This window comes from Petromyzon marinus, chromosome 11 (assembly GCF_048934315.1).
Source record: "Petromyzon marinus isolate PM22_M1 ecotype Great Lakes invasive population chromosome 11, UKy_Petmar_22M1.pri1.0, whole genome shotgun sequence".
NCBI classification, from domain to species: domain Eukaryota; kingdom Metazoa; phylum Chordata; class Hyperoartia; order Petromyzontiformes; family Petromyzontidae; genus Petromyzon; species Petromyzon marinus.
This window is the reverse complement of record NC_133677.1, coordinates 4807589-4835018: the sequence shown is the minus strand read 5'-3', so window position 1 is coordinate 4835018 and position 27430 is coordinate 4807589. Positions and strand designations below refer to the sequence as shown.

The 27430-nt window shown below is 47.2% G+C and overlaps 2 protein-coding genes across 4 annotated transcripts; one reads left to right on the top strand and one right to left on the bottom strand.

The window, feature by feature from the left end:
- Positions 1-4263: 4263 nt before the first annotated feature.
- LOC103091752 (progonadoliberin-2) lies at positions 4264-11373 on the top strand. Of its 3 annotated transcripts, none has more exons than XM_032952244.2 (4): positions 4264-4473; positions 6050-6214; positions 9609-9704; positions 10998-11373. In XM_032952244.2, exons 2-4 carry the CDS (start codon positions 6074-6076, stop codon positions 11040-11042), a joined length of 282 nt encoding a protein of 93 aa, XP_032808135.1. In that variant the 5' UTR covers positions 4264-4473; positions 6050-6073; the 3' UTR covers positions 11043-11373. The 3 variants fall into 3 exon arrangements, with proteins under 3 accessions (XP_032808135.1, XP_032808136.1, XP_032808134.1); XM_032952245.2 differs by having other exon boundaries at positions 4306-4455; positions 9612-9704; XM_032952243.2 differs by having other exon boundaries at positions 4306-4455.
- A 9582-nt stretch (positions 11374-20955) lies between these two features.
- MRPS26 (mitochondrial ribosomal protein S26) lies at positions 20956-26892 on the bottom strand. The gene is made up of 4 exons (XM_032952247.2): positions 26399-26892; positions 24933-25079; positions 23981-24104; positions 20956-23213 (listed from the first exon to the last, which is right to left on the bottom strand). The coding sequence occupies exons 1-4, from the start codon at positions 26635-26637 to the stop codon at positions 23046-23048; spliced, it is 678 nt and encodes a 225-aa protein (XP_032808138.2). The 5' UTR covers positions 26638-26892; the 3' UTR covers positions 20956-23045.
- Between the last annotated feature and the right edge of the window lie 538 nt (positions 26893-27430).

The window sequence follows — 27430 nt, the reverse complement described above, 5'->3', positions numbered from 1 at the left end:
ACTGAGCTAAGTTAATCCTGGATAATGTATTGCCCTTTGTCAATCCACTGCTGGTTTAAGATCTCCCTACGCCATGCTGGTCAAGGTAGGGGGGTTTACCATACTTCACCATGTACACCGACACGCACACTTCCATTGAGCAATCTAAAAATACATGTACGTTGAATTCATTTCGTAGCCAACCGTGCTATACGGAGATGCAAGGGAAGGATAACAAACTAAACACTAAAAGCAGTTCCAGAAATGAGTTTCCAATCTAAATGTAAAAGTGCATAGCTCCAGTGTTTCCTAATATCGAAAGGAAGAGTGTTGCAGATGGCCGCAGAAGCACATCTGAAAGCGAGCAAAGCAGTGACCGTGTTTGTTCGATGGTTAGCCAAAAGCCACTTCGAGGATATCACTTGCCACTGATGTCAGTCGTGGCCAGAAATTGAACTCAGGACACCGGGTTTATAGAGCAATGCGTTGACTCTTGCACCACCGCTCACCCAAGTACTCTACAACATTGAATATTTTAGTTATAGTGCAATAGTGTGTTGATGTTTTTTTTAAAATATGAATGACATCGAATATTCAAATAACAAACCACTACTGTAACTTGATAATTTAAGTAAATTACATTCAGAAAAAATGTATAACTTTTTCAAAATTGTGACATTGGACTTTTACCATGTTTATATAAGTAGAGGCCATGTGCATTAGAGTGAAATTGCTTTGACAATTGAACATTTAACGCTTCTGCTGATGCAGTAGCATATGACAAAACGTGACCGAAAGGTTTCCGTGAGCGCATAGTAGCCACAATGATGTGAGTCAGAAATAGACATCGATAAAGGGAATAGAATACAAAACTAAAAAGTGTGCAAAGAAGCAAGAAGAGACGCAGGATGGAAACTACGCTGCGAAGGACACACGGAAATCAGGGACATCATATATATTATTCTTGGTTCTTTCGGTAAAGTCACGTAGAAGGGAAACAATAAAATAATAAAAATATAAAACAATACAATTCTCACGACGTTTCGACTGTAACGCAAGCAATCATCATCAGGTGTGAAAAACACACTTTTTTCAAATTTTCTTGCTGTGGTTTTCACACCTGATGATGGTTGCTTGTGTTGCAGTCGAAACGTCGTGAGAATTTTATTGTTTTATATTTTTATTATTTTATTGTTTCCCTTCTACGTGACTTTACCGAAAGAACCAAGAATATACATCATATATTGTTAAAGAAATGGCGAGCGTGGGTAGGAGGCACCATGACCAGAACGGAAAATGGTAGCATGCAGTAGAGGATAATTAACACAGAGATGGAGCGATGGAATGAGTTCATGCTCAGGACTGAAATGGATTGTGTCATTGCAGGACCTCTCCAGAGACGGCAATGTTGTGGGGGGAGGCTTTCATGCAGCAGTGGATAGGACATGGCTGCATCTGATGATGATCATGGTGAAACGTGACCGATGATTGTAAAAAATGAATGATTTTTATCCTTGCTTATTTAATTCAAATATTAATTTTAAAAGATTAAGAGGTATAATTTAATAGGTTTAGTGGGACATTTGTTCAGTTTGCATTGTTTAATAAGTTGAGTACTTAAAGTTTACACGTGGCGAATTTTTATCCTTTACCTTGGCAGTGATGAGGGGTCATTCCGTCACAGAAAGATGAAAACGTAATGATTAAATCCTCCTTTTTAACCATTGCAATCGTTGAGAAGCACGCGCTAATGGATGTGATGATTGTATTATATGGGTATATGCAGAGCTTAATTTCTTTAGCCAGTGCTGTCCCTGGCTGAGTTTTTGAAAATATGTTCATGCTAGGAGGGGGTGGGGGCTAGGGGGTTCAGTGGGCTTTTATTCATCAGGGTGCCCTCGAAAATATTCCAAATACAATTAAGCCCTGTGTACTCGTGTATGTACCACAGGCTATGTGACAATATTCTTTTAACTGTGCAATCCAAATTCTACTGGATGCGATCCCATCATTACGTCTCTCGGGAGCCATGAATGTGTGTCCACATTGGAAGAATTTACGACAGCTGTGCTCAAACTACGATTATGCTCAGTTGTGTTTCGTTGATGCCCAGTAGACCTACACATTATCTATTTAGTCCATAAACGTATACGCCTTATGGACCCAATGATCCAAAAAATCATCTTATTCAAGCAAATTCAACCTGTTTTCACTGATAAATTATCATCATAAGCCATGCTCAAATTTTCAAGAGCCGCGACGTGAATGTGAATATGAGACAGTGGTCCAGCTTATTGAAGAATATATTAAGTACGTTTATTATATTATGTAATATAGACTTAGTTCTTTTCACATCGGTTTACTGTATGAAAGTTGGGTAGTTGGAGGCCTATAGCGTCCATATACTAAATGCCTCTGTTGATAGGTAAACTCTGACTTTAACATAGCTATTTCTGTCACAAGCTAATCCCTCAGCCATATCAATGCTAAATTCTCCTGCTTTGATACTTAAACTCCTTTGTCAAGAGGTTTCACGCCTCTCACCGAGCTTAAAAAGACGCTACGAATCTTAACAGCGCTCACTGGGGCACTGTCGTCCCGACAGTTCTGTTCTTTCACCTGATGAGGGCTGCTTGTGTTGTGGCCGAAACGTCGTGAGAATTATATTGTCTTATTTTATTGCATTATTTTATTCTCATTCTACGTGACTTTACCGAAAGAACCAAAGAAGACAGTGGTCCTGAATAAATAATGTAAAGAAGCAGCATTTAAAGAGGTCGCCGATCCCTCGCCATGGTCAATGCACTGCTGAACGACAGCTACCTCTCACGACTTTGCGATGTAATAACCATTGCTCCATCTCCTCGGTGGGCGCCCTCTCGGATGCATTCCATTATATGGCTTCCACTCAATTTTTGATGGAAAAAAATGTTAACTACCTCGCCTGGTGTACTATGAGGGCGTGGGTTCGATCCCGACCCTGACGCCTGCTGTGTATTTGGAGTTCGCATGTCTCTCTGCCCGTGGTCACGTGGTATTTTGTCCTGGTCCTCCAGGTTTTCATCTCCACATTCAGAATCATGCATTCTGAGTATCTGGCTGCTATAAATGTCCACAATTGCGGAAAAAGCCACTCCGTTGAGCTATCATTTGTGGCCACAGCTGTAACAAAAAAGTTTAGTGGGCCTGACCTGGTAAAATAAAAATGTTTATTGTGTCCTTTAACTCACGTGTTTGGTTACCTTTCCGTCTCCCGATGTAATTGCAGGCGCGTGTCACATGAGAAGGATGGGGGTCGTGGGGGAGAATCTCCACACTTTCGCCTGTTAAATAAGTGGCGCTCCGTAGGCTGACCTTACGGGCAAAATCCATACATTCAATCTACGAGGCGTGTCAGCGCAAAAAAAGTAGTTAGGTATTATTTATCTGGACGTAAACATCACTCTCCGAGTGCATCACGCTCCGTCAAAATGTTTTGGCTTCGGCCCACATTACAAGGCATTATGATGAATCGAGTATTACCTAAGCTCGAAATTGCATCTCACATACGTGCATAAGAGCCTAAATGAACTTATATTTAGGCGTATAAAGTATTGGCATAATTTAACGACGGTAAAATATGTCTTGCCGCACTCGAAACCCGGATAACACGAACCATTAATAGGACTATAATTGTTACATTTCCTATTTACTGCGCCTTAAGTAGACTTACTCATGTAAGTCCTCAAAGCTTCATTTTGCAAAGTAATTTTAGTTGAGCTATATTAATGACGCGAGTGGAAAATCTAATTCGGCTAATACATGTGAATCTGCTCAGGCGCTAATGTCACGTCACAATATATGCAAAATGGATGCGTTCAATTAATGCGCTAATGCGTTAGATTTTGGGCTAAGTGTGAGCGCATTTAATTGTTTCGTTAGCAGGCCCCTTTCCCTTCCGAAAAAAAAGAAGTCTCGTCTTAGTCACCTACGGAAGTTTACATTTTTTTACCGACGGATTCTACCATAACTGTTGAAAACGAAAATAAGACGCGACTCAAAGCGTTGTATCGGTAGGCTTGTGAGTGGGCTTCTTGCATACCTTAACTTCGCACCCACGCACTTCTCAACCTCTCCCGAGCCTCATTCATCATATCCTTCCAACAACCCTCCCCCTCTCTCTCTCACTGTCACAGCCTTTATAACACCCCCCCCCCCCCCCCCCATTGCGTCTTTAGCGCGCGTTCTCGTCCGCAGACTGTGCAATCAGTGCGCCCTAATGGACGTGTCGATTTGCATTCATTATTCATTATCAATCACTAAGAGAGCCCTGGGGAATTGTGTCTGATTAAGGCTCACTTTTGGGGAGCGGTATATAAAGGTGAGCAGATCTCACGTACACGTACGCTCCGCATCAACTACCGAAACAGATTCCTCTCCGAGCTCGTCTTCGCGCGGTGGTTTATTTTCTCAACAGACCGTCTGGAATCATCACAGGTGAGCGCCTTCGTTCAGGTACGCGGGGCCCCACTGTTGCTCTATTCACTTCGCGCGTCCTTCGTAATCGTGAACGTAATGAAAATACGGCAGTCCAATATTGCGTGCTTTGCCACGAAACGTATAGCTGGTGTATCGAGGTCAAATTGTACACGCACGCAGGCGCACATTTGAAGAATGTCTATAGACGGTGGAGCGGTGGCACAGTGGTTAGCGCACTTGCACTGTCAACCTTGGAATACGTGGGTTTGATTCTTCGCCACGGCTGACACATCCACAATTCTGTACGCGTTGTGTAATCTGTGCGGTCCTTTTTTGTGTCAATTCACTGCTGGATGATGGCTTCCCCAACGCCGTGTGGAAAACAGAGACATCAGGAGCATCGAAGTACAGAACAGTGGATTGTGCTGCGCTAGCCTCACAGCCTATGGGATGGTGGTCACCCATCCAAGCACTTCTCCAGGCTCAAACTTGCTTAGCCCCTCACGAGATCGGACAGTTTACGGGCGAGAAGGTCGATCGCAATGCAATGCCATACATGACGCGATTAAATGCACAGTTGATACATCGAGGTGAGATGTACAGGTGTAACCTTGGAGAGCGCGGGTCGCCCCCTGCGTCGCGTTGTCTAACGCACTTGCCGTGCGCAATGCCGACTGCAAGCGGGTGGAGCAGAGTGGTTAGCGCAGCCGGATGAATTCGATTCCTGTCCAAGGCGACCATCAATAGTGACAGTGACCACAGTGGTGAAGTATGGACAAACAACCCCCTCCCCCCCCGCCAGCGTAATCCAGCAGCGTATTGACAATGTGCTGTACATTTAGCTTTAAATAAACAGCGGCGAGAGGTGATGGTTAAAGGTTGTGCGCTCTTAAAACAAAGTTGCTTGCGTCTGTTTGTGCAATTGCGTGCGTTCTGCGTGGACACAAATACACACAAAAGAGAAAGATCCCCCGTGTAGCCTTAACAGAATTTTGGAGGGAGTTGCTGGTAGCAAGCACCTGTTTCGGCAGACACGGTACAGGAGGGGGGTGGATGGCCAGCACCACGCCCGGCCGCCTTTGTTTCCCCAGTGGCGGTGTTGGCCGTGAGCGGGAATCGAACGCAGCCTTGAAGCACACACACATACACACGTGTGCTGGTATTGGCCTCCATAGGTGCTCGTGAATATCACTTGCCCCAGGTCTGTTGAGGCTATATGGGGGATCTTTGCCTTCGTGCCCGTGTGGACAATCGCGTGGCACAGCGGTTATCTCACTGCGCTCCGAAATCGACAACCCGAGTTCAATTCCCGGTCACGGCGCCCAACACCCAGTCCTGGGCCTGAACCGGTCCTGGACTTCCTCTAGGTCGACTCGGCATCAAAACGAGTACTGCAGCTCGTGCGATCTGTAGACATCGCCACTGGCGATGCAAAGTTTCTGCCCCCGGGCGTGGTGCTGGTCACCCACGGCCCTGGTGTGCCGTGCCGGCGGAAGCTTCGTAGGCGCGCGCTCGCTCACAGCACAGCACTTGCTCCCTCCCCAACAAAGTCCGTGAAGGCTAATTACCGGGGCGGGGGGGGGTTCTTTGTTTTTGTGTTGACAATTTACAGAAGCCACACTCGGCTGCTGTAGAGATGGCACTGCGCGGTCAAAGCCTGGTTCTGCTGCTGCTGGCGTCGGCGCTGCTGGTGTCGCTGACGCACACACAGCACTGGTCCCACGACTGGAAACCCGGAGGGAAACGCGACCTGGAGGCCATGAGACCACTGCTGGAGGTCACTTGCACGCGAGCGCCTTTGTCTCTCCTCCTCCCCCCCCCCCTCTGCGTCCGATGGACGAGAATGTGTGCTGCGAAGGGCAATTGCCCGAAACGTCGCCCGTTACACGCTACATGTTGCCTATCGAGGCAGTGTTATTGACGTCGACGTGGTTGACGTTAATTTCGCGCGTGTCATTTGCGCCACTGCCAACGCAGCATCACCAAACAATTCGTTAGACACGAGACCAGGGGGGGTGGGGTGGGTGGGGGGGTCGCCAATCTGCAGCTCTGGAGCGGCGTGCAACTCTTTAAGGACTAGCTTCGAGACGCGATTCATCAAGGACCACCACAGTCTCTTATTCGTATTGCATTGGGGGCGCTCTTGAATTAGAGGGGGGTTTTTATACCGAATAAAAAACAAATGGCTCTTCTTGTTATGGTTGTCAACCCCTGCGCTAACGGTGTATTGTACTCGAAATTATTCAACGAGCAGCTTACTTTATTACGATTGTTTACGCAGGAGAGCCTGACCGAGTCTCATTGCTCCTTTTCAGAAGTCCTGGCATAGTTTTATATTTTGAATACGTATACAATATTCAAATGGTGTAATTTACGGGTAATTGGACTAGGACACCGGCACACGATGGCCTGCTCTTGCGAATGACATCAGGGGAACATTCATGTCTATTGTGAAAGGGACAGCGCGTAGTAGTCTTACGGTTATGACAACCGCAGTATTAACCAGGGCGGCCGCTAGAATGGAACCGTGAACCTCCGCAACAAGAGGCGAACGCGCTCACCCGCTAGTTCACTTTACAAGCGACATAGTTCAAAAACTCGAAATGTTGTAAATGCCAAAAAAATAGTTGCACTAAGTTTATTTTTTCTTTTTTTTCTTCAAATGTATAAAGTAAATAAACCAGAGAACAGGAGATTGAGTTATCAAATCGATTCGTGTGCAGATGCCAGGTTGATTACTACATCGCACCATTGTGAGAGGAGGCGACGACTTGAGGGATTCCTTCATCCAGCGGTGTATTGGCTTTGGCCGATGATGATAACTTGAAGAAAAGTGTATTCTAGTGGTATATATGTATATGACTATGTGCGTTTTAACTAATAACATCCGAATTCAGTGTTAATTACTCATTTCCCAAGTGCCCTTCGTGGGATGTTTATCCTATTTCTCGACACACATGGCATTTGGCAAGCAACCAAAGCGAACATCAACGTTCACATTAATATTATGATCGTCTTGCGTATGATGACAATTTGTTCAGGAGTCAACCAATTTCGAGGTCCGTTAGCCACGATGACAGAGCAGGCTTCAGGAGAGACTTCGTGTAGTTTTGCCATTCCTCCTCCGTTGAAGGAGCGTAGGCCCGCAGTGGTTTATCATATGGTCCGCAGCTCAGATGAGCGCGGTTGTCGACGTAAAGTGCGCGAAAGAAGTTCGATATACATACAAATCACAGGCTGGTCATTTTGGTTTCATTGTCCTCCTGCCTCCCTTCGAACACGCAGATCGCATGGCCACAATCATGCGACGGTGGATCTGTCTTTAATATTGAATTCACATTAATAACTACATTTGAAACGTGATATATGTGTATGCTTCGGTAAGCTGAAACTAACACTCTCTAATGTGATGGGAAAAACACGCAACATTACATGCCATGTGCATGTTTCAGTTAACACACATTGGTAGCCGTGGCACACTACGGGAAGCAGAGTTTGTAGTCAGTTGTGAAAAATGGCAGACGTGGAGGCGGGGGGGGGAGATGAGCGTGAAAGGGAATGAGGAATGCCGGGACAGAGGTGCCCGAGTCGGACATAGAGGAACGGCACGGCTCAAGATGAGCAGCGGTGGAGAAAGAAGACTTTTGACTTGTATTGCTGCCAGCAGCAACAGCACCGGGGCCGACATCGACACGAAACACAAGGTAGCCAGCAACAAATAACCAAACGTAATAACAAACAACAAAAACAACAGCACGCGCTGCGGCCACGTGGCGCTGCTGCACGCGCCACGCACAGACACAAAAACGTCACGTGGTGGTGGTGGTGATGGTGGTAGCCGCGCAAGCCACGTCCCCCGACGACAGAGCACAGAAGAGGAGTGCTGAGCAAGCGTGGGAACAGGAGCGGGGGAGACGGACCGACCGAGACAAGATATCGGGGATGAGCGGGGGCGGGTAGGGAGACGATAGGAGTGTAAAAGCAGAGAGGGTGATGTGCATGGGGAACATGCGTGCGTTTTCGCAGATGGGAGAGATTCATTGCGGGTGGGTGGTGGTGGTGGTGGTCGCAAGCATTAGTCGCGAAATTGACGAGGGTCTTGAGCGGATTTTAATAACGCGATCGCTCGGTTACTGATACAGTTACGCACAAAAGTAATCTTCAACAGCAACACGTTGGCCAACCATCATCAACCTCGGCACGCTTTGCTTCCTTAGTAGGATTCCATCATCGCTGTTGTCCGTTTTCTTAACGCAACCCCGCGATAACCAGCAGCAGCAACCAACCCAAATAAATACGCGCGCGGCATTGAATATTTTGGCAGCCGAACATCAAGGCACCGCCATACCGGTTTAATTCTAAGTCGGAGCTCACTTTACCTGGGGAGCATCCACTGTTACCTGTTGCTGCCACAGCAGCTACCCGAGACACGTGATGCTGAGCAGTCCTCTCTCAACGTTGTGGGGACGAACGGAGCGCAGCTTAAGCGCAACAAACCACGAAACAAACTCAATCCCTCTCTAGAGCTGCAGAGGCAACTTTTTTTTTACATCCAGCAATAAATGTGCGCGGATCAGAGACGCGTTCAAATAGATAAAAAGGTGACGTCACTAGCGAACAATAACATGGATCCCAGCATGCATTGCGCGTCAAGATGCCATCACCCATTGCGCACGTTCTGCACACAGCCTTGTGATTGGCCACGAACCTCGTTTGGACTCACGTGGAGTACACGTGTACGTCTCTGGATAAAGCAAAAGCAGCGTGAAGCCTGGATAGTGCTTTGACGGGTGGCCATCATGCGTGTGTGAGCAGACACTCTCCCCACCAACACGCGGGAGGCAGGTCAGGGTTCCAGTTCCTCCTCCGTCACGCACAGCGCCCGCTCCTTCATCCGCCGCTCACACCTCACGGTCCCATCTCCCGTCCCCTCCACCTCCGCGCATCCCTGTCACCTCATTACCAGCTACCAATCGCAATTGTCGTCACTCCTCCAGACCATGTACCCTCGTTTCCGGTCTCACTTTCTTCACACCGTGGGATTTAGGCAACTCGGAAAAACGATGCCGTCGATTCAACTTGCCGCAGCGGGATATGGAACCCGGCGGGTACGTACGCGTGTGTGAATGTGACGCTTTTTGTGTGTGTGTGTGCGTGCCACGTGATTTCAGCAGGAGCTTGAGGCGCCGAACAGCGCGTTCGAATGCGACGGACCCGAATGCGCCTTCGCTCGAGTGCCGACTGGTGAGCTCGTCAGGGAGATCGTGGTGAGTAGCTATGCGCTTCCCCTGCAGCTGTCGCTACTGCCTGAGCAAGAGTGTCCGTGAAAAGAGACTGCCGAGATCAGAGTCGTGTGACTTTCTCAACCCTGCGGTGTGAAGCTTCCCAAAAGCCCATTGATTTAAACTTAAAAAAAAAATTCTTCAAAAACTGATTACCACGCTGCTGCTGTTGATGATGTTATTATTTTATCTGGGAAGAGATATGCCTTTGACAATGTTAAACATTCGCACCTCCGATTGGCGCAGTTGGCTACGAAAGGTGCAAACGAAGTTCAACATACATAGATTACTTAAATAGTGTGATTGTAAAAGTAAGGCATTTGCCTTGTAAGGGAGTGGGGTTTGTGGGGGAGCGGTGGCGCAGTGGTTATCGAACTGCACTTTGAAGTCGCCTGTGTTCCCACGTGTGCCGCTGGACGGGAAGGTGATGGGCGGGACTTGGCGACATTATCGGCATTATCAGGCACGTCACGCTGGGCGTGGCGTGTCGGGGGTTTCCCGCCTTCCGAGTAACCGAGCAAACATAAATAATCAATCATAATTGTTACCGAACCATAAAAAAAACGTGCCTATTATCATTTTGAGTAAATTAATCGACTAATCGCCACTGCTCGAGTCTTAAGCTTGTGCGTTAATTCCGGAATTCAGAGTCGAATCAGGGCCCTCGAGCGAACCATTGCCAACTGCTGCCACAGAAGGAGAGGTCAGACGCTGCCGCAGCGATCGACAGAGCGCCTCGTGTGGCACGCGCCCTGGTCGACATGACTTCAACGGGAGCACTCCCGCACTCAGACACGGCGGTGACGTTATCTCGGTGCAAGTAAATAAACATACATTCCAGACAATTCACCAAATATATATGAAGTGTGTGTGTGTTTAAAAACGGTTTTTTTCTTCCATACTTCACCACGCTGGTCAGTGCGAGTTGGCCAAGAGAGAAGTGGGGAGGGCATGACCAGGCATGCCGTCACTTGGCACTCAATGATGTTAGCCGTGGCCGGGAATCGAACTCGGTGCACTGGGTTCATAGCGCAGCGCGTTAACCAGTGTACCACCGCTCCATCCGAGGTATAAATCACAACGCTATACTGTTTGCGGCCCTTTGTCAGTCTACTGCTGGATGAAGGCTTCCCCAGTCCAGCGCAATCTCTGACGATCCTGCGATGCAACAATACACCGGGCACATGATGGGACTGTGCATGATTTAAATGAGGAACGTTTTAATGGACACGTTTGACACGATGCTGTTGCTGCTGCTGCATAACCGTGTGCTTTCAGAGTTACCTCTCGCAGAAGAATTATCAAAGGAAAGTTCTGAAGTAAAAGCCCCGCGTCTCAAGCTGCAGATGAAGACAATCAACGCTCCCGACAATTCGAGAAGTTCCTCGAGAGCGCCACGTGACACGAACCCTGTCAATGAAATGCCCTCGCTGTGGTCTGTGACGTCTCTTAGACCCTTTGTGTTTATTTAATTCTTCATCGCCGCTCAGCGTATCGTCAACATGACCGTGGCCATATGCGTTTATGTGCACCATACATAGTACCGTGTTCCAGAGTGGCTGTGTGTAGGTGGCGTACACTTTGTTATTATTGGTCACGAACAGGCCACGCGTAACAACAAGGCGTTGTCCGTGAATAAAGTTGTTATAAGCGATGACTCCGAGTGCATTTGTTTTATTGGTACAGACAAAGAAAGAGTCTAAGTGAGTATTAAAAGCAGTGCTCATCGCCGGTGGTTGACGCAGCCCCATCACTGCATGGGCTGAGCCGTGCACCTTTAAATCGAGATTGAAAATTAATTTCTTTAGAACGGATTGTTGTGTGGAGTTTGTTATCCTTCCACCGCACCTCCGATTAGCACGGTCGGCTACGCACGGTACGAAATGAGTTCAGCATACATACAGCCCCGAGCCAGTGGAGGCATTTGCGCATTCCTGTGACGGGGGCGTGTGCATCCATCTGACAACCACTGTTGACTTACCCACGAAGCGGTACCTATTTTCTCGGACCCGGAAGTATGATGGGCTGAGTCAACCCCAAAACCAGGATTTGAACTCGGCACCCTTCCGTTTGCGAGATGCTCGCTCTCACCGCTAAGCCACCTGACCCTGACTGACCTCTTTCCCAAATAACCTCGTTGAAAGCGGTCGTCGCGAGCGCATTTTTTTTATTGGTAAAGTCAACTCTTTAACGCGCGCAACTGCAATACGCGACGCGCACGCAACGAACTGCAAACGTTCCACGTAAGCCAATGTGACGGCGATGATGTCACCTGAACGTGTACGTGAAGTTAAATTTTCTGCACCGCAGAGTGTCCGTTTAAACACGTGGAACTCCATTGGGACGTGCTATTTCGTTTGCCAATGGGGCAGTGTACTTCGCCAATGTTCATAGGGGGGCCACTGTCGCCAATAAGACATCAGCAGTGTGACACCCGCCACACATTTGAAACCATTGGGATTTGACAGCAATGATGGGAAGGTTTTGTCACATTGGTGCATTGTTGGGGGCCGCACTAAAGGCCACCAGGGACTGCCAGTGGCGCGCGGGCCTTGCTATGAAGACCACTGCAATAGAGGATTGTGTAACGTTGGCTTACGTGTTGAAATATGTATTAACAACATTGTCGCAGCAGAGTAAGGGCGGGAGAGGGGGCGGTGATTAGCGCATTGCTCTGAGTATTGAACTCAGGAGGCCGTGTTCATAGCGCTAACTACTGCGTCACCGCTCTCCCAAAGTCTAATACAGTATCTTCTTGGTTCTTTCGGTAAAGTTACGTAGAAGAGAAATAATAATTATTATTATTTATAAGTAATTATTATTTCCCTTCTACGTGACTTTACCGAAAGAACCAAGAAGATGAATCCCTGCGGTCACGAAAGCTTTAAATCGAAATCTAATACAGTACTTGCAATAATTATAATAAAAAACGTTAGATATATCCACAATACATTAAAGACGATGCAAAGCATCGCACACATTTGCTCTCCGATGTTTTCAAGTTGTACTGCGTGTTGCTCAGAATGATGTCCGAAGTTTCGCACCACGTGCTCGGGATATCTCCAGGATCATGTCAGAAAACACACCGAAGACCTACAACAGCACAGCCGTGAAAATCTGCGCAGTGCAACATTCGCACTCTGTTCTATAATTCCCATGACAAATCAAAGCAAAGTAAATCGGCACGTTGTGCAGAATCGGGTTACACGTCCCATCGACCAAAATAGCACTAGCTTCGTGGGACAAAATCATACGGAGTCATTGGCATCGTCGTCGTAATCATCAGGATTAGATCGCGCGCTCGCAAAGGTGAGGAGGCTGATGAATGCGATGGTGCTCAGTGGCTCACGCCAGCCGTGCCCTTTGCAACAGGTGGCTCAGGAATTGAGTCTGCAGTCTGCTCTGTTTCGTCGCTTGCGTCTCCTCGTCTCCGCTAGGGCCGAGCGCCGGTGGCTGTGCATCCATTTGATCGACGGTCTGCAACAGAGGGTTATTGGGGGCGAGTGAAAATCAACGCTATACCTCTAGATCAGGGGTCGGCAAAATGCGGCTCGGGAACCGCGTGCTGATCTTTAAGGACTGCAGGTGCGGCTCTTGAAATATATATTATCTTATAGTTTTGTGTTTCCCATGGAAGTCCAGTTTACCATGGGAGTCCAGTTCACAATGGACTACAGTTTACCATGGAAGTCCAGTTTACCATGGAAGTCCAGTTTACCATGGAAGTCCAGTTTACCATGGAAGTCCAGTTCACCATGGAAGTCCAGTTTACCATGGACGTACAGTTCACCATGGAAGTCAAGTTCACCATGGGAGTCCAGTTTACCATGGAAGTCCAGTTCACCATGGAAGCCCAGTTCACCATGGCAGTCCAGTTTACCATGGAAGTCCAGTTCACCATGGAAGTCCAGTTTACCATGGGAGTCCAGTTTACCATGGAAGTCCAGTTCACCATGGAAGTACAGTTCACCATGGGAGTCCAGTTTACCATGGAAGTCCAGTTCACCATGGAAGTACAGTTCACCATGGAAGTCCAGTTTACCATGGAAATACAGTTTACCATGGAAGTACAGTTCACCATGGAAGTCCAGTTCACCATGGAAGTACAGTTCACCATGGAAGCACAGTTCACCATGGAAGTACAGTTCACCATGGGCAGGGTTTGGGCAACCTGCGGCTCCGGATCCGTGTGCGGCTCTTTCAGGACTGCCTCGTGACACGTGAGTTATCAAGGACCACCGCCTCGTATTCACCACAGTGCACTGAGGCTCTTGAAACATTGAGATTGTTCGTGTTATACCGAATTCTATAAATATGGCTCATATTGTTATTCCGACTGCCGACCCCCGGTCCAGATTAACGGATGATGTTAAAGCCTTCCAACATGCTTTTGTCTTCCAAAGTAGTCAATGAGCATTTGTCCGATGCTTGCATCGGGTTTTACCACGTGTCGTGTCCGACGTTTTGCTCCCACGTGCCGGGAGCTTCTTCAGGAACTCCGCGCGCTCCTTTAAATTAATACATTCTTTGGAAGATCTGCACGTGGAGCGAAACGTCAGGAACTGCAGAAAGAAGCTCCCAGCACGTGAAGATAAACTTCGGACATCGTGCCGAACAACATACGGTAGATGCAATCTGGAAACGCATCGCAGAGCACTGCAGTTGAACCGAGAAAGACTACGCAGTCATATTTAGCATGGAGCATGGAAGCCGATAAGAAGACGTGACGGTAAAACTCCTTTTCATTTTAGAATATATTTTTTGTTGTTGCTCTGGTTCGTGTTCACCAAAGTTTTAAGTAGGCCGAGTCCTGAAGAGCAACACAACCCTGTGCTAAAGTTTCGTTCATGTCGGGTCAACTTTACTAGAGTTATCGTTCGCCCCTCCGTTACGGAACGACGGGCGAAACCACCGCACCAACACTTGAGTTGGAAAGGGTTGAAGTAAAATGGAAAGTTCTGCAAGTTAATTGTCATCAATCTGGAACGACCACACCCTTACACGCATGCCCTCGTCATAGAACCGGCCACAGCCTTTTAGTCCGCGGCATACAAGGGAAGTCAAATACGTAAAATTGAAAACTAAATTCTTTAGAACTGCTTTTTGGCATTTAGCTTGTTGCCTTTCCCACGCACCTCCGATTAGCACGGTTGGCTACGTACGGTGCGAAAGAAGTTCAACATCCGTAACATTTACAGAACGCACGTAACGTTCAAGACATCCTATCGACGTCAGAAACAAACACACGCAGATCGGTTGGTTTGGGTGGGACGCGTCTCTGGAGGCGACGATGGACTGTGGTCGAGACTCACGACGGAACGGCTGCTAAAGGAGTAGGGTGGAACACGCCCGAAGAGCACGTGGGCCACAGAGATGAAACGATAACAAACAAAAAAAGAAATCCGCTCGTGTGCGCGAGATCGCTGGTTTGTGCTGTTTAAAAAAAAAACTTATTTCTTTAGAAGACGGTCGCTTGTTGTTGCGATCGAAACTTCGTGATCTATTATTTTTTTCTACCTACGTGACTTTATCGAAAGAACCAAAGAGTACGGATTCCTGCAGTCACGAAAGCTTCAAATCAAGATTAATTTCTTTAGAACCGCTTTCTTTTTTTGCGTCTTTAGTTTGTTGTCCTTCCCCCGCACCTCCGATTAGCGCGGCGCGAAAGATGAAGAAGCGAGCACCGGACGAACCTTGGACACCGCGGCAGAGGCTCGGGGTTTGCAACCCGTGCCTATCGCGGCACGGGTCAGGGCCCGGGTGCGGCACGGGGTCACGCAGCGCGCAGGCTCCGACCCCGCGGCGTGGAGCCACCCTGCCCAGCCGAGGTCGCGGTCCCAGACTCGACGCCTCCCCGCAGGCGGGACCCCGCAGCCGGACGCACGGATGCAGCAGGGAAGCCCGCGCGGCACACGCCACCGCTCCTCCTTCTACCGGCCGTACACCGGGGAGCGGCTGAGGGCACGGCTGCGTCTGCAATGGATGACGCCATGGGAGAGACTCACAATGAGAAGTGTGTTTCCCCGAGTGTGTGAGTGTGTGTGTGTGTTTGTAATGTGCGTCGAACTTCTTTCGCACCGGACGTGGCCAACCGTGCTCATCGGAGGATCCAATCGGAGAAAATCCCATTGAGCTAAGAAGGGCGACTCGTCTCTGCAGACAACACCACAGCATAGCACAAATACAGATTTAAACACATAAACTCAACAATGGCACTTAAACCGTACTACCTAGGTAAGAAAAGCAACGTACCGATAATTATATCGAGTTGTGCTCACCGCTTGGAATGACGCATGGTTTATTATCATAACAAATCCGTAATGTAAAAAACAATGTGGACATGTTTCAACTCGACGCATTCGTCATCAACTGCAGACGAATTGGGTAATGAACATTTGCTTCGATCGTATTCTGCTCCAACGAAGGGGCAGTTCCCGAAACGTCCAGATTCTGTTTATGATGATTTTTTTTATTATTATTTTATCCTGCGCACCACTGCCAACGAGGTCTGTCAATGTCGCATAGTTTCGTTGCAGAGGTTCACGGTTTGATTCTAGCAGCCGCCTTGATTAATACTGCGGATGTATTGACTTTAAAAATGCGCGCCGTCTGCTTCACAGCGGACGTTAAAGATGCTCAAAAGACATTCGCATGAATATACCGTTGTGTGCCGACATCACAGTCCAACATTTTAAAAGAAAATGTACCCGAATTTTTACTCAATTGGAATATACACAGCAGTCATCTTCCCCGAATGTGAAACCTTGCGGGACCCTCCTAAAACGATTACGAGACTCGGTGAGGCTTTCCTGGGTAAGCAAGCGTAATCGTTGTACAAAAAAAATAACCCGAAATGAATAACATCTTTGAGTCAATAAATGTCAGTGTCGTCACCAAACAACACCGAGCGGCGTGGTGCAGCATAGCCAAACAACAACCCCCATGACCGAGATAGCCTGGATACACCTTCATCCAGCAGCGGAGCAACCCAGGACTGTAAGTTATTATAGTGTACTTGAATGAACACATTGACAAACTGCATTACTTAGTCTCCGAATGTGTAACCCCTGCAGCAGCGCAGTGGTGAGTGTGCCGCGCTCTGGCGCCACGCCCACTGAAGTTCGACTCCTGCCACGGCTAACATCAGTGGCGACTGATATCTTAACCGGTCTTGCCTCGTCCCCCGCAATATCCTTCTCAACACCGCCACTAACCGGTGCCGTGACGTCTGGTCAAACAACACACGGCCGAGGGGTTGATTTGATCCAGCTGTGCTTTGGAATGTATTGAATCGTATGATGTCCTTGACAATGGATAATCGTCGGCGTCCTTCCCACGTGTATTATAGTGCGATATATAACATTCCGAGACGCGTTCGAGCACCACCTACGCTTAGCCTGCAATCGTCTTATCACACTACACCATTCATTTTTTTTTAGATGGTGGTTATGTCATCATAGTAGCCCAGGAAGAGGACACCGATTTGGGCCGATTGCCTTTCACAGGAAGTATAGGGAATAGCCTGCAGTGGAACTTCCCGGTATTGAAAGTTCAGTGGACGAGCGAATTTATCGACGTGAGCACACTCTTCCAAAGTTAACATCGAAGCACGATTGTTTTTGTTTGCACTCAATCACGCGTGGCCGCACACGAGAACAGTGTTCACCAAAGAGTAATTCACACGGCCCCTTTGCCAATCCATTTTTGCTTGACGAAGGCTCACCCCACGCCGCGTGGCTCGCGAAGTTTGTTCGACCATACTTCACCACGCCACGTGAGCGCCGGCTAAGGAAGGGGGGATAATTTTCTTTTATCAGGACCGGTTCAGATATCACACTCATCGCCGATGCTAGCCCTGGCCGAACTCTAGCTGAGTCGAACCCAAACTCTAGCTGAGTCGAACCCAAACTCTAGCTGAGTCGAACCCAGCACAGTGGAAAAAACCACTGCGCTACCGCTCCACCCGACCGACATCATCATCATCATCGGTCATGGTCAATCCACTGCTGGATGAAGGCTTCTCCTAAGCCGTCAACCATGTATCACGATTCTGAGATGTAATAATCCACTTATAGTGTACTGTCACACGAGCCGATTTCATCGCTCCATCTCCCATAGTGATAAGAGTGCGTGCGCGTGTGTGCGTTTCTTTAAAAAAAAATGTGAATTTACCCACCACCGATCGAAGAGTGCCCGCATCCCTCTTGCCTCCGCGGGGACAGTTCCGAATGAAGCACGGCTCGGCGAGTGACACACAGACGCAAAGGCAGAGGAGCATGCGCGCCATGCTATTGGCGCACATCCTCGCGTAAGCTCAATGAAAATGGAATCTCTGTTTCAAAACTCCTGCAGTGTCCCGTCCCCTTTATATACCGCACACCGTGATTCCGTACCGTTTGGTTTGTGTCGGATGATCATATTCCATTGTCACGTCGCCTTAGCCACCCACGCCTCGAGTTCCATTGTTAAATCCAATACGAGACGCCAATGCAGCGAGTCTCATTCCCGCGTGGGAGCTGGCCTTGATGGTCAATTACAGACGGTGACACTGTGCGTCACATCGACCCGGCGCGGCATTTTTTTGTCGAATTCAATACAATTTGAGCCTGGACTTGAATAATGGCAAGGGGGGACCGACGGCACGGACGACTGGGGAAGAATAGTTCTTGCCCGTTGAGAGTGACCTCCCACTGAACGGAGGTTAACTATTGGCTTCGGTAGAGTGAACAGTACGGGGAGGACAGCAGTGCGATGAGAGAGGTTGGAGAGTGCATGAAGCGTACTGGAGTGAGATGAGAGGGGTGAGCTGGGCAGGGGTGAGTCTACAGAGGATCTTGAGGATGATTATGTAGAGTTCTTGAAATTTATCCGGCATTGCATTGGGAACCAGTGGAGGAAATCGAATTATTGGTGGGATTTGCTCAAATTTTTGGGTGCGGTTGGTACATTTTTGCAGGGGCATTCTGAATACTCTGCAATTTGGAGACCCAGGGCTTTGTGGTGACCATGGCGGAGAGCTGTGATGGTCGATTCACGAAATGGTGCAGAGAAACAGAGGTGGTAATATGGCGACGTGCGCACGTGACAGTGCATAGAAGACTAATGGTGCAGCACTGCAGTATCTTGCTCACGACACTGCTGGTGGTCTGGGGGGGCCCTGGGTATTTTGCTTACTCCACACCGACCAGACGTCCAGTAATAGGTGGGAGTCCCCACGCTTCAACACCACCACAAGCGACCTGCCGATCAACTGCGGTTCACCCATTTATGCACCAGGCGGTCGTGGGGCACAAGCCTCGAATCCAGCACTTTGGAGGCGAGGGTTGTTGGATCGCACAAATGTTGCGAAACTTCATTCTCGCACTCATTACACACCAAGTGCTTGCCACAAATGAACCACAGCACCTTGCTGATTTCGTCGAGGAGTATAAGCCATCGCGCGAACTCCGACCATCGCAGCAGCAGCGGCTTTTGGAAATCCAAAGAACAAAGCCGGTAACTGCATCGCGTGCTTCAAACGCTCTTCCTTCCGATATTAGAAAGTCACTGGAGTTATGCGCTTTTAAATCTAGATTGAAAACTCATTTACGTGGAACGGCATTTTATCTTTAGTTTATTGTCCTTCCCCCGCACCTCCGATTAGCAAGGTCGGCAACGCACGGTTGCGAAAGAAGTCCAACTTAGGCAAGTTCCCGTAAGCGGCGAGGTGTGACGCCCTGGCTTGCCAGAACGCGAAACGGAAAAATAGGGACTAAGCTCCATCTGTTCCATCTGCATGCGTTACAGTGTTGTCCCCACGCACGCACCCATTGGTTGAAAACGTCGCAATGCATGCGCACCTCCATGCATCGCGCATTGCACAGCTTTGCGAGATGTAATTTTGCATGAACGACGCCGTATAAAATCGATGATTATACCGCCGAGTGAGTGAACAGGTGCGGGTGATTTTATAAAACTGTCCCGTTGTTTCAACTCACGTGGCGGTAACATGAAAGCAAATTTGAAGACATCTGGATTGTAAGTTCGGTGTTGTGCTGTTAATAACACGACGGGAGTATGCGTGGATGAGACTTTTTTTTTTGGAATGCCCCACTGCAAAGGAAAATTGCTAACAAAAAAAATGCGTATCCTAAATTCTGTGAAAATGAGTTCTCATAAATGTTACGAGAGAAAAAAAACAGAGCAAAATGTTAAATAATTGACGAAGTGTTGTGTGCAGGATGGCATGCTTCAGTCCTCGCGTCTTACCCGATCACCGTATATCTCTACCATTATTTTAGTGGGTATATGTAACTTGATCACTCTATTGTCTGACTCACAATGTTTTTTGCCGTCCCCTTTCTTTCAATTGTCCATACCAGAAGGCATAATCTATTTGAATCGGGGTGAAACCGTGTGCTTAAACTCAAATAACACCGACTATTTTAACTCGCACAAGACACAGGAACCTTTCTTTACGTTAACACGGAACTGGGCACCCTTCCGTTTCGCTGTTCGGCGAACATGACCTTGGGTTGCGCTTCAACGAGGCGCCAAACATTCGCCCTGTTGACTGTAATGTAAATCCCCGGGCACGTTGATTCTTAGCGCCCGAGTCCCACACTCACCGTCTCAATTCGAACACTGCCAACAGTTTGTACAAAGAGCACTGCGCGTTAGCATTCTTAGACCTGCTGATGCTTTGTTTCCTTAAATTTTCAATTGATCTTCGCAAAACCGAACGGTATAAAACAGCCATACGAAACTTGTCTGAACAAATGGTTTGAGTTGTTATTCCGTCCTTTAAATAAACAAATCCTGCTCAGTGTGCATCAACTTGACTACCATGTGTCCGTGTGGAAGCTCGCTAATCGGCAGGCGTTTTCTTCCGAGACCCGCAAGATTGAATGCAACAACCATTGAGCCCACCTTCCTGTTGCACCGTCGACAATGCAAAAACATATTCATCGCCACTTTAAAGGCACGCATCCGCAAGCATTCACATTTTGCTCCACTTAATTCAAGATTTTCAGCGTTCCATTACTGCAGGCATCCGTCACTGACGTCCATCACTCACGGCACTCATTGTTAAACCAACACAGCCAAGGTTGAGGATATTTGCTCTTGAAAGAACAAATTACTCAAATAAATTCCTGCATAACCTTTTGCCCTTGTTGATTTATAACGAAGCATTGCGATTCGGCCTTTTCAGTGGCGATGAATGGCCCCGCGCATAGCAATCAAAGGCCCCGCCAAATGAATGTACATTCCATTTATTTCATGATGGAAAATGTCTGCTGCGGTCTATGTGGAAAAAAGGCTTTAGGGAAGAGCATTCTGTAAGAATGCAACATTTCCCTGATTTCAGCACAGCTATTTAGTTGACAAGTAAAAAAAACCCTTTAGGATTTCAATTTCAAAAACATTTTTCTCTCCCCTTTTTACTCGTAAACATAAAACCGCCACACATCAGTGACGTGCCATTAAGTCGCACACGTATTGCATGGCTTATTTTAGCCACCACATTTTGAAAGAGCTCAAGCCATGCTCATGAACAAAGCAAAACACTTTTAAAGGTACACTTACAGCTAACCTTGCCCAACAGAGACAGCCATTACAACACCTCCACAACCCCGATTCCATCCACCCTTGCTATTGTACGCAATATCTTCTACAAAATATAAAACGACGCTGCACAAGGCGCAAAAAAAATATACGCGTAAAATATTCCTGGCACGACGGAAAGGGCCTGCGAGTTTTCTTTCTCATAATGTCAAAGTGGGGCGCATCCACGCTCTATAAACGCTTACATTTTTTGCCAATAATTGTCAATGAATGGACTGCAACAAGTGTGATAGTGTGGAAACGCAGAAAGGATATTCTCCACAACTATCCTGGCGATTTGTACAAACCACACAAACGTGTTGGCAAGTTCACACACATCGCTATTGGGGCACGCAAAATGGCAAGCACAACATCACACACCGCTATTCACAGTGCGAAGTGCAACAAACTCTATTTATCTTTTAAATTCCAAAACTGTCCAACAGCAACACAAATTACTTCAGCTATTAAAGGAAAATGGAAACTTTACATTTTAAAATACAGGACATTTTAATAAAATGTTTATACAACATTCAACTCACCCCCCCCACCAAGAGAACACACTAAAATGCACATAAATTATAATTATCATCATCGGGTAGTCAATAACAGGTCAGAGGCGACAAGCATGGAGACGATGGGTTTTGAGTCCTGGCAACAGCCTGTGATTAAGCAGAGTTCTCGAGTGCACCCGAGGGGAGAGTTGATGGTCTCAGGCCAGCTCTCAATGCCTTTATGGGAACATTTGACACAATATATATTGGGCATTTACATTTATTTGGCATAATTCTCAGGTCGGTGAAGTCAAAATACTGGTTTGACTATCAAAGAAATAAAGCCATCTCGTAGCAGTGCCAAGAAAGGTGCAACCCCTACTTCGATAAAATCTCTACCGAGGACATTCACTGCATTTACGAGATTTCCGAATTGATTCTCTCTCAGGATGTGATTAAACAGCACAATTGGCATTTACTGGCTGAAAAAACGGATCCATTTTTTTAGTCACTCTTCCCAAGAAATATTTGTTCCTCCTTGGAGAACAGATAAGAAATGGCAGCCAAAGGAGAGAACACGTCTGAGAGCATGATGGCATCAGTTTGTGTGCTGTTACATCGCACGCCTATTAAGAGACGGCTTGGTGAGGCCTTCATCCAGCAGTGAACAGATCATGTATGAACAGTGTCATGCCTTACCACAAAGCAGGATTCGATTAAGGAATTTAACCCTTTTTTATTTACATTGTGGTGAATGTAGCACCTCTAGAGGCTACACAGGATCACGTGCAGTATTCTGACAAGACAGGAATTGCCAATCATACATTCTAAAGCGCACGGTTCGTCTGTGTGTAGTGAACATGAAAATCAACATTGAATCGATGAACCTGTGCATCGTTACACACCTACCCAACACCACTGCCCATTATACCACGTATAATTATTCTGTGTGAAACGGTAGCACAGTGGTTAGCACCCTCTGCTATGAATCAGGGGACCCAAGTTCGATTCCTGGCCAGAGCTAACATCAATGGCAAGTGACATCTGATACGGTACTGCCCTCCCCAACGGTCGCTTCATCAACCAGCACTGACCAATCGTGGTGAACTTCCATCACAGACAAGGCATGGGGAGGCCTTCATCCACTGGTGGATTACAAATGGCTGGAGTAAAAAACGAAAACCTTACTTATAATTATACATTTGTACTGGAAGGATCTGCCAGAGAACAATTGCAGTAAAGTTGTTCATTAAACGGCCGAGTCCCGCTTCTTGACCTCCTCCTGCAAGTGCACCGCTGTGCGTTTAACGATCCTGCCTTCCTTGTCTACAGCAAAGTTGAAGTTCTTGGGGTTATCGATGGCAGCGTCGATCCGTGCATCCAGGTTCTCAAGGGTGATGAAGTTCTTCACCTCTTCCTGGATGGGACAAAGTTACAAGACAGCTCATTGCAGGTTAAATGGTCGACTGTTATAAAACTGCTACCTGCCTGTTCATGCATAGAGTATAATACAATTATCAGTAAAAAAATTGAATATTGCATCTAAATACCCAACTGCATGTAACCAAATCACCGTAAATGAGCCTGATCAAGGAAGAAAAGCAGGCTTCAAAAACTGGACAATGCTTGGATGGGCAACCGCCATGCATTAACAGGGCGTTATAGGTTGCGGAGCGTATATAAGACGGCACTGCAGAAAAATCATATCGCGACAAATTGACTTAATAACTCGCCTTTTTCACTCACTTATTTAGTCTACTATTCTCAACAAAAGTCTACTTTCGGGCCACCCATATGTCTGGGGTGCCGTTGTGGCAAGATGTTAACTCCCTTGCCTCGTATGCAGGTCGTGGGTTCGATCCTGACCTGAACACCTGTATATTTAGAGTTTTCATGTTTTCCCCGTGGCAGGGTTGATTTTCCTCCGGGTGCTTTGGTTTTTCCGTTCATATTTAGAAACATCCATTTACAGTAATTAGCTGCTATGCATTTGCACATAAGGCACCTCATTGAGCTACCATTTGTGGCCAGGTTGCTTCTGAAAAATATCTGTATAGCTCAGTGGGCCTTAACTGGTAAAATAGAAAAAAGTTGATTTTGATAGTTTAAGTTGTAGATGATGTTTTTTTCAGTACACCCCTTCCGTTGTACAAGTGTTCGTGTGTCAAGTACAAAGGTACGAACCTTTAGCCTCCGCACAATTTCTTCCCTCTCTTCTTTCTTCTTCACCTCAAGTTCAAAAATCTTCGATGCCACTTGTTGCTTGCTCTTCTCCTTAAGAAGGACTTCGCTACGATATCGCTCTTCCCTTATCATGGTGAAAGAAAATAAACACTTAGAAATGGCATGCATACCTTATTCTCAAGCTGTTGGCAGAATAAACTCACAGACCACATTTTGGTATTACCGCATATTATTATAGAGTAGTTTCTATTTTTCAATTTCACCCAAAAGGATTGCATTTAGTTTTTAATGGAAAATTAGTGATGCTCGGCGCTCGGTTCACAACAATTTACAAATTAAAATACATTATTTTCCTCAAAAGAAATACAACGTATAGTCAATGTACAAATTGATTATTTGTAAGGGAGGTCTGGACCGCCCTACTCAATATGCTGTCACGTCGACCATCACCAGGACAAGCGGATCGAGAAACGAATGAACAAATTGATTATTTGCAATTCATGCTAATGGCATAACTGAGGCAAAACATCACATGAGAGAATTTACAAATTAAATACTACAAACTATACAATGAAAAAATCCCCGAATTGTGACAATTAATCGAAACACAGAGGTGGGAAGATTCGTCGCATGCTTCATAGGAACAAGAATATCCACGTGATGATGCTCACAAGGGTGGGCAACCAAAATAACAGGATATTTTTTTTCTAATTCGGGGAAAAAAATATTTCAAGAGCCGCAATCCATGTGAATACGTGATGGCGGTCCCAAATAACGTCACGAATCCAGTCCTTGAAGAGCCGCACGCAGCGTTGGAGCCGCAAGTTGCCGACCCTTGACTGTGACTGACCTCGGTCGGAATGTAAGTCCCCCTATGAGGTTAAACGTAATCATGCGAATGGCACGATGAAATCAAGACGTAGAAATTTTGGCCGAAAATCCATGTACCGACCTGATCAGTCGGAGGCGTTCATTCTCCGCGTTGTTCCACTCCAGCAGCTGTCGTTGCTCCTCCGCCTCTTGGACAGCACGTTCCTCAGCCCGCAGACCCAAAGACAGCTCTCGTTTCTTCACGATTAAATCTTTACGAAACTCGCGCCTGAGGAGCGCGTAGCCACAGCACCCCACAGAGAAGCATTTTTACATGTGCTACTCCAAATGCCAGTAGAGGATGCCAGAAACCACACAATGAATTCTACGAGTTGCCAGCCATTATTCTACCAAAGGACATGCACCAAGAGACAGGGGAGGGAGTGATAAAATGGGCTTTTGTGCAAGATGGATTGTTACATCACATGAATGACGGCATTTGGAGGTGAACGGGAGTGACTGACGTGATATGGTGGGGCAAGCTGGTAGCATGGGGGGGGGGGGGGGGTGGATAGTGGTGGTAGTGTTTAGGTGACCAAAGCTTCATTTTTCATTCAATAGTTTCGGGGCCTCCAACCCCACCAAACAGTGGGAGACATTTCCCGAAGCTCAGGACCAGACAGCTGTGGCTGAAATTAAAACAAGGGGAGATTGGTGGCAGTTGTGGGGTTATATGGTTGGTTGGTCAGGTGCAGAGTGGGTGTGTGGCACGTTGCCGTTTTAGGTTGTAGACGTTGGTGCTTGTTTGTTGGGGGTGACTGGTTCGGTAAATTAATGAGGTAGGTGATGAGGTAGGTAATGAGGTGAAAAACAACCAAAACTCTCGTCGTACTACAAGTTGTCGCGGTTGTGTTGTGGTGCTTCACCAATGCGTGCGTGTGTCCTGATTGTTTCCGCACGTTTGTGTTTGTTTGGCGTGAACAGGTCGGCAGCCGCGTACGGCTCTTTGTGGACTACTGCTTCGTGACCGCTATTTATTAAGGATCGCCGTCTCGTATTCACCACACAGTGCATTACGGCTCTTTATATAGAAGGGATTTTTTTAACCGAATTCGACAAAAAAATGTCTCTTCTTGTTATTTCGGTCGCCGACCGCCTTGTATGGCTTTTATTTTGGTGATTTCGAAAACGTTTTTTGGTTTGGCCATGTTTTTGTTTATTGTAGTACGGAGTTAGACTGATGGCCTTAATCTTAGTTGTATTGTGGTTGTTGTTGTTGTTTGACTTGCATCCCACTGGGATTTTTGCACACAGCGTTGGTGTACGGTGCTATTTCAGGAATATTTTGATGTTTTTTTTTCCCCTGGATTTTCTGTTTGCACAGTCACATAGTCACTTTAAGATGTTTTCTTGTTCATGTTTTTGGTTTGTTGCGGTTGCACCCGATTCAAGAGCCGAATGGCTCACAGGTCTATACCAAATAAATGGAACTATGAACCAAGCCAGATTTTCAAGAAACGAGGCGCAGTAGCAACCACCATCACCCCCCACCCGGGGGACAGCTGTAACCCTCAACCCCGCCCGCAGCAACCCACAAGCACCGCGTACCGTAGAGCGGCGAAGACGAATCGGTACTGCTCGTAGCGGTCACTGAGCACCATCATCTCCTCCACGTCCACGGGCGTGGGCTGTCGCACGTGCTCGGCCTTCGACTTGGCTTTGGGATCGCCCCGGGACTTGCGTCCTCGGATCTGCATCAGCGCAATCGCAGGCCGGGGCCTGCAGAAGGACGCCGCGCACGCCGCTCGCCCGCCACCGGCGGAGATCACGGGCAGCAAAGCGGCCATGGCGGGCGATGGAAGGATGAGAGCGCGGTGATCGCGACCGTGGGGAGAAAAGCGGAGCGGCGCGAGTACTTGGTGGTGGTGGTGGTGGGGAGGGGGGGACGACGACGACGACGACTTTGGTCGCGACGCTGAAGGAGAAGAGAGGAGAGAGAGAGAAGAGCGAGAAAGGTCGCGTCCACGTGCCGGAGGTGCCGTGGACTTCTCAGGGCGCTGCCATCTTGGCCGAGGTGGGGGTGGGGGCGACAAGCGGGGGGGTGGTCACGTGTGGACGCAGTGAAGCGCGCTCTGATTGGTCCATCCGCGAGGGCCGTCTTGTTAAGCCTCACTTCCACGACAATCACAGACTACTACCCAGCAGGGCTCTACGGATTGGGGAAAATATCTTAAGTGCGATTTGATTTTCTGACAGATATTGCGGTTTGATTTGCGATTCGATTTTTTTAAGTCAAGCTTCAGTTCAATAATCACTGTGTAATAGATTTAAAACATGTGATGGAGCATTACCACGTGATACCATTAAAATATTAATGCAAGGATGAGAATTTAAACGATATGAATTGCTTCCAACATTTTATTTATTAAAATGTTTTAATTCAAATATAACAATCAAACATAGAACAATTATTAAGTTAAATAAATAAAGTTATGACAATAAAAAATGAAACAATTCCAATAAGAAAGTAATAAGACTTTTCAAATAATTTGAAATCGATTAATCGTTCAGCCCTAGTAAGTAGTAGTAGGAGGCTACTAGTAGTAAGTAGTTGTAGTAGTTGTAGCAGGAGGAGGAGGC